Genomic DNA, 12,953 nt, shown 5'->3' on the forward strand with positions numbered 1-12,953 from the left:
TCCTAAACTATCTCTAATTTTTATTTTTATTTTTATCCATGTGGTTTAATTCAAGATGATTGTGCAAATCAATAATTGTTAAATCTTAATTTGATGAGTAAAAATATAATTTTGTAATTTGGACAAATTTAATCATACAAACAAATGCCTTTAAATAAGTTGTGGAGTGTAGTTTATATAAGATACTGAGAAAAATGAGTGTTTTGTTGTAGGATATAAATTGCTCAAATTCTGACATAATAGTTTTTTCATTATATTAGGTTTCAAGAGTTATTGATTTGAATAATTATCTGTAATTTGATCACATGAATAGAAATTAAAAATTTTAAAGACTAAACAAACGAAATTAATAGTTAAAAAAAAATATTTAAAATGAGGAAATAAAAATTGTAAGTAGAACTTTACAAGTCGGAAGACATTGATATATTCTTAGATTGATCTGTGACATAATTAGTATCATAAATCTCAATTTGAGTTATTTTTAATTGAAATACAAATTTATGGAAATAATTTAGATTTACATACATATTTTTGTGAAATAAAATTTGATAAAATATGATCTATTTGTTTAACTTTCATTTTTTTATTTTATTTTAATTTCCTTCACAAAAGTACTAACAAATTTCAAAATTCAAACAGTTCCTAAATAAAAAGCCATTTTGTGAGTACCAACTTACAAGAATCTAACAGACACAATTCCACATGAAACGACACCATATGATAACATTAACACATTGGGAAGAAATAAATTAAGCACGTACTATATAGTCTCATTAAATAATTACTCTTACAGGACTTATTTAATATAACAACATATTTAACCCAGAAAAAAAAAATGTAACAACATAAAAATCTTAACTCAGATTTTTTACTCTGCTAACGTAACAACATAAAAATCTTAATTACTCTGCTAATTTTAACCCAGATTTTTTAACAAATAAATTAAAAAATCTAAGCCGATTTTTTTTGCTGCCGTTGATACAAAATTTGGCGAACATTCGACAATCCAACGGCAGTAATGCTCCATTGTGTACGGAGGGTGCCGGACTCTCATAGTGCCATTAGCGGATCGGAGATGAGAAAATCGCCGCCGAGGTCTTCAAATAAATCATCAACTTCCCACAATGATGAAGATTCAGAATCATGAACCGAATCGATAAACATCTCACTGTTGTTACTACTCAACAAGTTATCAGGGAGAACCGGCGAGTCATCGAAATTAATCGGCTCGGGTGACTCGAAATTAAAGAAATCGTCTAGGAACTGTATGTCCATGGGCAAATAATCGGCGATCTCAGGAAAATTAGTCTCGCCTTGGCACTCTTCAACTTCTTGAACCGGTGGTGGACACTGATCCGGCTCATGAACCGGTTCGTTAACTATGTCGAGTAGAAAATTATAAGCTCCTTTAATGTCTTGGAGAACCGGTCCCGATTTAGACCGGTTCTTAAGTTCAGCTTCCTCATCATTAGTCCGGAAAGAACGCAAAACTGATGTGGGAGAAGGTAGACTATGAGAATGAGAATGAGACTCGTCGCCCGACTCGTAGCCGGAAACTGACGTCATATTAATCTCCGGACTTTCCTTCGCCAGAGGTGAAGTAAAGTTGGTAAGCGCGTCCGGTCCACGCAATTTAATCGCCGCGTCATCATAAACCCTCGCAGCCTCCTCGGCAGTGTCGTAAGTGCCCAGCCACAGCCGAACACGTTTCACTGGATCTCGAATCTCAGCCGCCCACTTTCCCCACGGCCGCTGCCGTACTCCCCGGAACTTTCTCACACCACCACCGCCGGCGCCGCAGCACACCGGCTTCTTCATTGTCTTCCGATTGGCCGGAATATTCTTCTTGATAATCAGACTGTTTTTACAAACAGTTTCGATTTGAATCTCATTCACGTACCTCTTCACACGCCGTCTGCTGAAAAGCTCGTCTTCTTCGTCGCTCGATGAATCGGTAGCGTTCGGATCGGTAACCGAAATCCGTACAAGTTTCGGTGTACCGGAGGAGTTGTGTTCAGGTACTTTCCGGCTATCGGAGGGTTTTTTAGGGGGCTTTGTAAACTTTTTAGTAACAGTTCGGTGCTCGATGTATTTGGTCGGCCATAACATACTCTGATCCATCTCTTTCTCAATTTGTCACTCAGATTCTAACTATTCGCATTGAAAACCATAAAAAGCGAGCGAGAGAGAGAGGGTTTAGAGAGTGAAGTGAGAGACTCAACACGAGGTGGAATAAAGATGAAGAAGAAAGTGAAATGAATCGTCAAACAGAAGATTCAAACGCAGAGAAAATTGAAAACAGAGATCGATTATTGTGTTCCAGACAGAGAAACAATATCGACCCAACAAAGGAAAGTAAGTAATCAGCCAATATTCACGAATCTTAATGGATATTGGGTTTTCTGGGAAAGTTTTGGTAGGATTTTCTGGGAAAATTTTAGGAGGAAAGCAGACACAGCGAAAGAAAAGAAAGGAGTGTGATAAGTCGATGCGAGAGAGAGAGAGAGAGAGAGAGAGAGAAAAGCAGAGTGTGTTTCAGTGGCTTGCGGTGGAGACGAGAACACTGAAACCGCTATTTTATAGGATCCAGCAGCCGAAATTAGAAACCCCAAAATATGCAGACCATTAGTATTTTTTGAAATATTCATTAAATATGTCACCTAATACAATATTCTTTATTTAGCAAAATTTCTTGCAAATTATAAAAATAGTTCATGTAATTTTTTTTTTGGTATTAATTTTATTTTTATAGTTCAAATTGTGTTGATTTTGCCTTTTAAAAAATAAACTATTTTAAATTCAACATCAACCACTCAATCATTTCTAACAAAATAAATAAGTTATTTAACCATTTTTTAGTCAATTAATATTAGAATGACATAATGTACAAATAATATAGCGAGCTAATCTGAACACTTCTTTTTTTGTCTTCCTTTATTCATATTTGTCACACAAAAGGTTTGGTACTCCTAAAATATAATTTATGAATTATTCCATGTCAATTTTTAATTAATTTAAATATCTATTAGTTAAGACCCAACCATTGCCATATTATTCAAATCATACTAAGTGGTGTTTGGAGAAGTTGGTAAAAAACTAACTTTTTGACTTTTTTTTATAGCTTCTTTAGCTTTTTTATGTAAAAAAATAAAGAGGCAATTTGACCTAAAAAAATCAAAAAATTAATTTTTTACCAACTTTTCAAAGGGGTTGAGGTAATTCTAGACAAACATAAAATTTATAGAGAAAATTTATTCAAAATATTCTGGAAGGTTTTACGCCCCCAAACTTAAAATATATATAAAAAAAATATTATAATGACTTTTATTTCCAATAATATTATGAAAAATGCCCTGGTTTGATTATACTTTTGTAAGTTAAAAAGTTAATAATTAAAAAAATAAAAGTAGAAGGACTTCTCTCCTACTTATTAGATAATTAAAATTTTTAATTAATTTAAAATATCTCTATCTAATAAGTTACAAAAATAAACTATACTAAATAATTTAACATAAACTTATAAATTATATTAAGATATAATAAACTCATTTAAATTACATTCTTATAACAAATTGCGTATAATTCTATTTGTAAATCATATCCGGACCACATTGTGAATTTATGAGTCACCACATGGTTGATTTTTAGCACCAAGGATCCTCTAGAGTGAAACTTTCCTAAAGTTTCCTAGAGTACTACATTGTGTGGTTGAGATTTACTGACAAGTCACATCAGAAAAATTGATGTGACTTGCCAGTAAATCTCAACCACACAATGTAGCACTCTAGGAAACTTTAGGGAAAAATCACTCTAGAGGATCCTTGCTCGATTTTTAGAGAGATGATCTGTGACGCTAATATTAGAACCCGCCACAGTCCAATGAGCGGTTGACATTAAGACACGTAGTGGAATGGACCCCGAATGAAAGACGTTGGTCCAATGAATGAAAATCAAATGGGTGCTGAGTCAGCATATGGCTTAATCTCGAAGTATGTGTGACTGCTCACGTGAGGCCCAAGATGCTCGGCCCAGTTTTAAAATGTCGGTCAAATTTGAAAGCCATTCACAGTAACCTTTGACTCATTAATCTCTGTCCAAATCTACCTTTACAATTTTCCTAAACCGACCCATTAATATAATTTACCAGCTGTTAACCATTAATCAATTTATTGATCCAGGGTATTTTAATCATCCTAGTTTGCTGTCTGAAATTGTACTAGGCTTCCTTATTTTCATAAAAGGATAATTATTCAATTTTTTTTTTTATTAATGTGTGTCCTTAGAATATATGTTAATTTTTGTTAATGTGTGCCCTTAGAACATATGTGGAGATATTTTGTTTGTTTATACTCTATGCATCAAAGTAAGTATAATAAAATATATATAATACTTTTAAACTTCCTTTATCATATAGTCTAAGGGTACATGGTAATAACACTCATTATTTAATAGAAAATGATTTATAGGCAACAAATTTGTATAAAAAATTTTTACAAGAAAAGTGTGACAATAATATTTTAAAACAGTCATGCTTCCGATCCCTAGTGGGGTGACCCCCACTGACAACCTCCAGTGATGTGTCACAACATCATTGGTTGAAAAAAAAAAAAAAAAGGAAACAATTTTTTTTTGGTCAATCACAAACGACCCCCAACACTTCTACTGAGGGTCGGAAGCTTTATTCATTTTAAAAATTATAAATCGGTTACAAGAAAAAGACAAAAGAAATATCAACCTTGAAACATTTGTTGCTAGATTTAATAATTTTTTTATAAATTTTAAAACATTTTATAATCTTAATACAGTTTTTCAATGTACTTTTTTCACTTTCCTAATATTAAGAAGCGTCATGGATGCATTTGTTAGCATTTTTCATTGTAAATTATTTTTTTAATATAAATTTTCTGTTTGTATCATATCCCATTTAATAGTGACTATGGAAAGTATCTTTTTACAATAAGTATGTCACATGTGCTCTTTGACTTTATATTTGTTGTGTGGGATAAATGAAGACTAAAATTTGATATGACTAGACATTAATGCATCATACCAGGTACAAAATGACTTTTTAGGTAGCATTTTTGGAATTATTTATTTTCAGGTATGGAATAGGTGGAATTAATAGTGAAAAAGTTAAATAAAATTATATTTATTTTGATCATAGTTGATAATATGGGAATTGTTAAATTATGTTCATATAAAACAATAAAATAAATAAAAATCATGATTTGTACTTAATAACAAACATAATTTATTAAATAATATTATTTCAAAATGTGCTGTCCAACATGTTTAAAAATTAAAAAAAAAAATTTGTACTTGGCCGGATGTCTCTCGAATGACTGGTAACACTCTAAGTCGAATAGATTATTTTTTAATATCATCTCTTCTCTTAGACTCATAATCCATTCCGCCAAAACCTTTCTTAGTTCGAAGGGATTACGAACCTGGACCTCCATAAATAAAACAAACATGATATTCATTCACTGTTCCTCATTATTAGTTCAGTCCAAACTGCTATATAGCAGCAAACAAACAAGCCTTTGAATCTTGATCATTTGTCCCTATAATATGTTGTTCACTATCTTCTTAAATCTTATTAGTTGGTAAGACCATTTTTGTTAATACGAATAACTTGTGAAGTAATAAAATATAAAATGACAAAGAAATAACATCAAAAGGAACAAGGGATCTTTTTCTTCTTTTTTTTTTGGGAACTAAAAGGAACAAGTGATCTTAATTTCCTTATTTTTACCGCATAATAAATAATGAATAAAATGGTACATTAAGTCAATTCAGCCAAGTGACACAGCCGTAACATAAAATCATTTCATCTATAATGCTATATATTTTACATCATACCCGAAATCAATTGTGCAATGAATCAATTGCATAATAAAAAAAAATTACTAGTGAGATAAACAAAATATAGCTCACTAGTATGTTTTGTGATCTTTACAATATCAAATGATCATACAAAACTATTCAATTATTTTAAGGTGATAGTACTGGTGTTAACAATTCTTTACTCCCGCTCTAAAAAAAAATTAAAATTAAAATCCCTTTCCAATTGTTGGTTTTTTTTTTTTTTTTTCAAATTTACTTTTTATTTTATTTTATTTTAACAGCTACAAATACTGTGGCGGCCAACCAAGAACTCGCCGCCATTTATAAATTGGGATACAGTACGTCTCTGGGTTTTGCTCTGCTTTTCTAATTTCTTTATATTTTTTTTTATACATATGCTTATTTAGGTCACATCAATCAACATCTATTAACATCTATTTCTTACTTTTTTATCCACTTTTTTTATTTTTTTACATATTTTTTTTATTTTATAAAAATAAAAAAATATATTTATTTACAACATCTCAAACCACCCTAAAAGAGTGAGAGCATCAAACTTTCACAATTTGTCTTACAATCCCAAGTTTGTCTATGGCCAATAACAATCTTCCAAAATCAATAGATAAGTAGCCCTCCTTAGGATAATGAATTCCTTCCTCCTAAGTATGCTTTTTTGTTTATCCATTAGCAAAAAATAATTTTTTAAATTTTGTTAATTTTTATCTCATTTTAACAAAACATAATGGGTATTGTATTTTTTTATATATATATTAAAAGTTCATAGTTAAAAAGTAAAAACTAAAAATACTTATTTTCTAATATTTAAATAATTAATTTATTTCAACTTATTTAAATTATTGTTGCTTAATAACATCTCGTTCGGGAACTTGGTATTTTAATAATTTTTTAATTTTTTATAAGATGAAAAAAGTTCATATATTTCGGAATAATTTTTTAATTGAATAGATAATTGTGAAAAAAATATAATTAATTAATGTGTACGATGTAATCTTTTATTATTTTTTTATTTAAAAAAAAATTAGCCAAAAAATACTCTCCAAACAAGGCCTAAATTAGAAACATAAATTATATCAAACGGTGAACACATTTACTCATTTTTTCCATTATCACCTAATATATTCCAAAATCAACATCACTTGAGAGAGGTTTTTTTCTTTTTTATAGAAAAAAATACTTTTTAAAGGGGCAGATCCAGAAGCGCGTGAGGGGAAACTTTACCGTTTATAACAAACGCACGTAATTATAGTTACCTGAATTTCCGGTAAAATTTGTAAAATTTAGGGCAAATTACATATACACCCCTCCAGGTTTGACAAAATTACAGATACCCCCTGAGGTTTGAGAAATTACGAATTCCCCCCTGAATGCTATATTTGCATAAGAAATTAGGGGGTAATTTGTTATAAAATATAAACCTCAGGGGGTAAATTGTTATGAAAATACAAACCTCAGGGGGCGGGATGTAATTTCCGAAACCTCAGGGGGGTATCTGTAATTTTGTCAAACCTGGAGGGGTGTATATGTAATTTGCCCTAAAATTTATTGGTTTTACCGCACACATCGAGCATGATGCCCAGTGCAGACATCTCAGGGGTTGGTCTCATTGAGTGTGGTTACCCTCATAACAACTACTGTGTGTATACCAATGTATTGATTCCCTTGCAATAATCAAGTAATTTTCTGGGATTTATTTTTTTGGAAATTTCTAAATTCGTTTGATCGAGCAAAGTATTCTCGAAAGTGATTACTTTGTAAATTAAAAGACAAAAAATTAATAACACATAATTGTACACAATTCTTCAAGTACAGTTATATATAATTAATTTTTATACAAATAGAAATAATTTTTTTTTTAAAAAAAAGACCTACATTTAGAAAAAGGTATTTCATAAAATAGTTTTTTGAAAATGAAATTTGATAAATCATATTTATTTTGGAGGTAACACACCACATTAAGTTTAAATTTATGCCACTGGTTCATTTTATTTTTGACGTGTATAAGTCCATAAAGGCCATGAATCACTATGAACAATCTAAGCCCATCACTTGAAGCCCAATGCATAACCTAGCTAGTGAGGTCCATGACAGCTGGAGTCCAACATGACATAAAGAACCAATGACATTCAGACACACGACAGGTGAAGGACGAGCCACATCAGCAGACAAAGAGCTGCAAAGTTATTACTACTGCACATCACCATTAATGCAGCCTATCACAGCATTTATTACGACAACACCTCTCCGTCGGAACAGGACCCCCTTACCCTGAACAAGGTAAGCTACAGCATAGACTTTCGGCGAGGAGGGCAGGTCGGAAGAGACAACGAAATGATTAGCAAAGGATATAAGCAAACGTTGAAGACAAGAAGAAGGTTAAGCTTTTCTATCTCTAATTTCTCCCTCTACATTCTACTTCTCTTCTTGACTTGCTCGTCGGAGAGTTCACTAGGGGACTACCCCGTTCCCCGTTGAACTTGTTTGCAGGTTATCCGGTGGGCTTGATCATTTAGACTTGGGCTTGAGGAGCTTGCACCAGTCCGATCCATTCACTGGGACAAAGTGTAACATCAATTTTTAATGTGCTTTTTAAAATACTTTTTTAGCATATATAATATTCCAAATTTAAATACAAGTTTAGAACTTTGCAATAGTTGGACCATGCTATATGACAAATCATGAAGTGAAAACTTTTGACAAAATATGAAAAAAGATTGGAATCTCTCATTGTGGAACTCTAGAAAATTTTAATGGTGTGGATCTCACAATGATGTAATGATTGTGTCTTATGTGTATGTGTTTTTTTTTTTTTTTGATTGCCAAGTTATTAGAGCCCTGTTTAGAGTTCCAAAATTAAAAAAATGCATCTAGACAAAATATTCAAGTGATATACAACATACTAAAAATGATGATAAAATATTCTAGTGATATTTAATATAATGATATACTAAAAGAAAGGATTACTTAACCATTACATTGCCTATCAAGTAAGCAAACAAAAAAAAAAAAAAAAAAAAAGAAGTTAGCAAATCTACTACAAATCTATAAATTGATCGCAGAATGAAATATAGAATACATACATGATTTCTTAATGAGGTTTAAAGAAAAAAAAAATCTTCTAAGTCCATAGACATTCTGTATTTCTAGACTAATTCTTTATGTTGGATTTTGAAAAAAGAAAGAAATTTTAACCTAAATATTTAACACATTTGTGTTTTCCTTCCATTTGTTACCAAATTTCGTTCTAAAACATGAAACACACGTCATATTGTTACTTTGTTACTTCTCTCATCTTTTTTCCAAAGCATTTTCAAAAATGAATTTCATTAACTCTTTATAGTGGCTTTACCTAAATGTTATAAATGACATGTTTTAGCCTCTTTTTTTTTTTTTTTGCCCTAATATTTTTTTTAATCATGCTTGAAACATTCCCTCTGATTATATTTTTGAAATTGCCTACTTGTAATTCATGACACCTATGAATTGTTGAATGCATTTTGAAATTGCTTATTTATTTTGAATTATGTTCAAATTTGAATTTGTAGAAAGACTTATGAAAAAAAAAAAAAACAAAATGATTTTCTCTTTCATTTAATTTTCCCTCCACAAATTCAAAATTGAGACAAAAACATCAATTGTTGAGACTACCTATAATAAAAATGCCTCAACCATAAAATGATCACCATGTTGTGCATGCATAGAGTGTGTATTTCTCATATTAATTAAGAAAAACTTTTATGTATTTTCTTAAAATCATAATAATAACGGCTACCCTTTTAAATGTCATTATTTTATAATCTTTGGACAATCTGCCAACAATGCATTGAAAATTATGCAATGTGTCTACAACTCAACTACTAATGATATAAGCTAATGGAAATAAAAGCAATTTTCGAAAATGTTTCATCAAAACAATTACGTGACAATAGTTTGGCGATTCTTGAACTAAAAAGAAAATTAACCTTCTTTTTTTTTTTTTTTTTTTGAACAGGTGATAAGTGGAGAATAGAGGAAGCAGAAATTGCATTGGACAACAATAAGACCCAAATCAAATACATCAAGCCCGGTAAGAGTGAGCTCATTACATTAATTTCAAAACTAATATGAAATTAAAATAAAACATTTAATAAAATTGGCATTTATTAATTTTAAAAAGTTCAAATTTTAACCCTGGTCCCTATGATTTGCATTTTATGTCAATTCAATCTATGTAGTTTCAATTATATCAATTGTGCTATTTCATTTTTCACAATGTGTCATTTTAGTCTAATCGAAAATATTCGTTAAGATATTAGGTAGAAATCAAGAGTAAAACAATCCATTCAAAAGGGAATGGATGATTCCAAATTAGACATCAACCCTTCAAAATTTTTGAAGAGAGTGAATGGAGAGTTTTACCTCTTGATTTCAGTTCAATTTTTAAAAGATATTATCAATTAGATTAAATTGATATAATATAAATATTTGAAGGGTGAATTACTAATAGGTCATACTTTTGAGACTTATTACCCATTAAATCTTATTGATAAATTTATCAAGTGATAAATTTATTAGTCTCTTTTATTTTTGTGAATAATTTTATAGTGATAAATTTATCAATCAAGACCTGTAGATAAATAAGTATAGTTAATAAGACTGACTAATAAGTATTCCATAATTTAAAGGTAAAATTAATACAATCAGAACTATGAAGACTAAACAGACACAAAACGTAAACTATAAGGGTTAGAAGTAATTCGTTAAAGCCAAAACATTAATAAAATTGGTGGATAGCTTAAACACCAAACTAGATCCAAACATTCCCTAAACGACGAATCAAACAAAGAAGCCGTCTTGTCTGTTACCCAAGATTTTCCCTCACATGACCTTCCTATAATTCCATTCAACCACACCATTTGACAATAATAAAATAAAATTATATTATAAATCCAAAAAAAAATTATAGAGAAAAATGAATTAATGGTCTACAATGAGGATGTTTGGTGTAGATTAAATAAACTGCTTATAACTTATTTTAATTTAGGAGACTTTATTAGGCAAAATCGCTTAAATAAGTTTTTAAAAAAATTAGTTATCTAGAAGCTTGAAATAATATTTTTGATTTTTACTTTCTAATTATCAATTTTTGATTTACAATAAATTACACTAAATATACCCAATCATTATAGATTTAACCCACATTCAGAATTAATTATAAATTCACACCACACACTCACCTTCAAAGTTCATAACAATTTTTTTTTTGTTTTTGGTTGATAAAAATAAGATTTTTGTGATCCACACTTCCATAGCTCCAGCTACAGTATTGTCTGTGTCGTGTCACTCAATGATTGGTAGTTAACCCCTCACCCTCTCGGTTAGGTTATCAATGAGTTATTTTTTGTGTATATGCGTGTTGCCTCAATTTTTGGCTTACTTATCACCTGTTTGTGTATACATATATCTGGTTTAAATTGTTGTAGTTTGTTTCTTTACATCCAAAAGGCCAAATAAAGACAATCTATATCCAAACACAAACAGATTCATACGTAGTACTAGTTGTCACGCTTAACAAGCCTGCAACGTAAAATCTCAAAAGACATTGGAGATAGTTGTGTGAAAGTAAGCACACATGATCAAGTGACTTATACTCCTCTTACAGTGTACCTTCACATGCATTTGTATTCATATGAAAGGAGTTTTATGACTTCTACTAGCTCCATAATTTGATTCAAATACTTGTTTATTCAAAGAAATGACACAATTTTTAGTTTCCTAAGTTGCTTTTAACAGATGAAATACTCTCTTATTAGGTGTGAGATGTCATAGTTTAAGTATTGTTGTTTCGAGAAAAATTTTTGTATTTCATTTTCCCTCTGCGTCGATTGTCAAAAGAAGATTATATATAAACATTTTTTAATTAAATTTTCTTTATCACTAAATTAGACCGATTGCTTTTATGCTTAATAATAAACAAAATCTAATAAATAATTCATTGAATTATAGCATTCTCATTGCAAAATAAGTTATTTTGATCATGATTTAGGCATGTGTTAAACTTTTTAGGTCTTGGGTGCCCCCTAAAAGAAGGCAAGACTTGCGATGGCTTTAACAGTCAACTTTTGGTCTCTTCCTTCATTTCCAACTAAAGAATCTTTTGTGGTTAGTCATCTTTTACAAGTACCATTGCTAGATATCAAATTCTTGTTGGTTCTAAAAAAATGACATAATTTTTAGTTGCTTAACTTGTTGGTTTCGAAACCAGAGATTGATTTGGTGAATAAAATATTTATTTATTAGGTATGATGTCTGAATTTGAGTCAAATTATTACATAATTTAATATATATTTCCAATTCTTCTTTTGCGAATTGAGGTTATGGGTTCAAGTCTCAGGGCAGCCACTTTGTGCACTATGCCAAAGGTTAGGTGTGTACCCAATCTTTCCCCTCCCAAACACACATTAATGTGTATTATTTGGGCATTGTTAATCTATCATCTATCTTCTTTTGCGAATTGAGCAAGTTATACCCGTTGAATTTTCAAGACTTAAAAAGAAGAAGGCAAGTGTTGCAATTGTTATAACGGTCAACTCCTTTCATTTTCTACCTAAAGAATCTTGTGGTTGGTCATCTTTTACATGCGCGATAGCTATGTATCAAATCCTTGTTGGTTTCACAAAAAGCAAAAAACAAAAATAAAAAAACAAAAAATTCAGTTTGCAAGTTATTTGCTTGATCAATTTTTTGGCCATGTGTGAAACTTTTGGTTAGGGCTTGGATATCCCCTGAAAGAAGGCAAGACTTGCAAGTGTTTTAACAGTCAACTTTTGTCTTTCCCCTTATTTTCCACCTTAAGAATCTATATAATTGGTCATATTTTCAAACATTAATTATTCATTCTAACAATTATTTTTTTAGTATTTTGCTTTCAACGTCAATCCTAAAAACAAAGAAAAGTGCACATAACCAGTATTGCATTCATCTTGGTAGAGTATGAGTTTACGTTCAATATCAATGCACTGTTAACAACATTACATTCTATTCATTTTTCTTGAAAAAACACAATTATATTGATTTTTTCAAATAATTCTCTAAAATAGAAGTGTGCA

At 30.4% G+C, this 12,953-nt stretch overlaps 1 protein-coding gene across 1 annotated transcript; it reads right to left on the reverse strand.

The window, feature by feature from the left end:
- Positions 1 to 745: 745 nt before the first annotated feature.
- On the reverse strand, positions 746 to 2,619 carry LOC114288138 (ethylene-responsive transcription factor CRF4). Its single transcript, XM_028231621.2, has one exon. It carries the CDS (start codon positions 2,119 to 2,121, stop codon positions 1,051 to 1,053), a length of 1,071 nt encoding a protein of 356 aa, XP_028087422.2. The 5' UTR covers positions 2,122 to 2,619; the 3' UTR covers positions 746 to 1,050.
- Between the last annotated feature and the right edge of the window lie 10,334 nt (positions 2,620 to 12,953).

Source organism: Camellia sinensis, chromosome 8, assembly GCF_055761805.1.
Source record: "Camellia sinensis isolate YWXY chromosome 8, ASM5576180v1, whole genome shotgun sequence".
In the NCBI taxonomy this organism is placed as follows: domain Eukaryota; kingdom Viridiplantae; phylum Streptophyta; class Magnoliopsida; order Ericales; family Theaceae; genus Camellia; species Camellia sinensis.

Coding starts and splice junctions, on each gene's coding strand:
- LOC114288138 (XM_028231621.2), bottom strand. CDS start 2,121: ATGGATCAGAGTATGTTATGGCCGACCAAATACATCGAGCACCGAACT.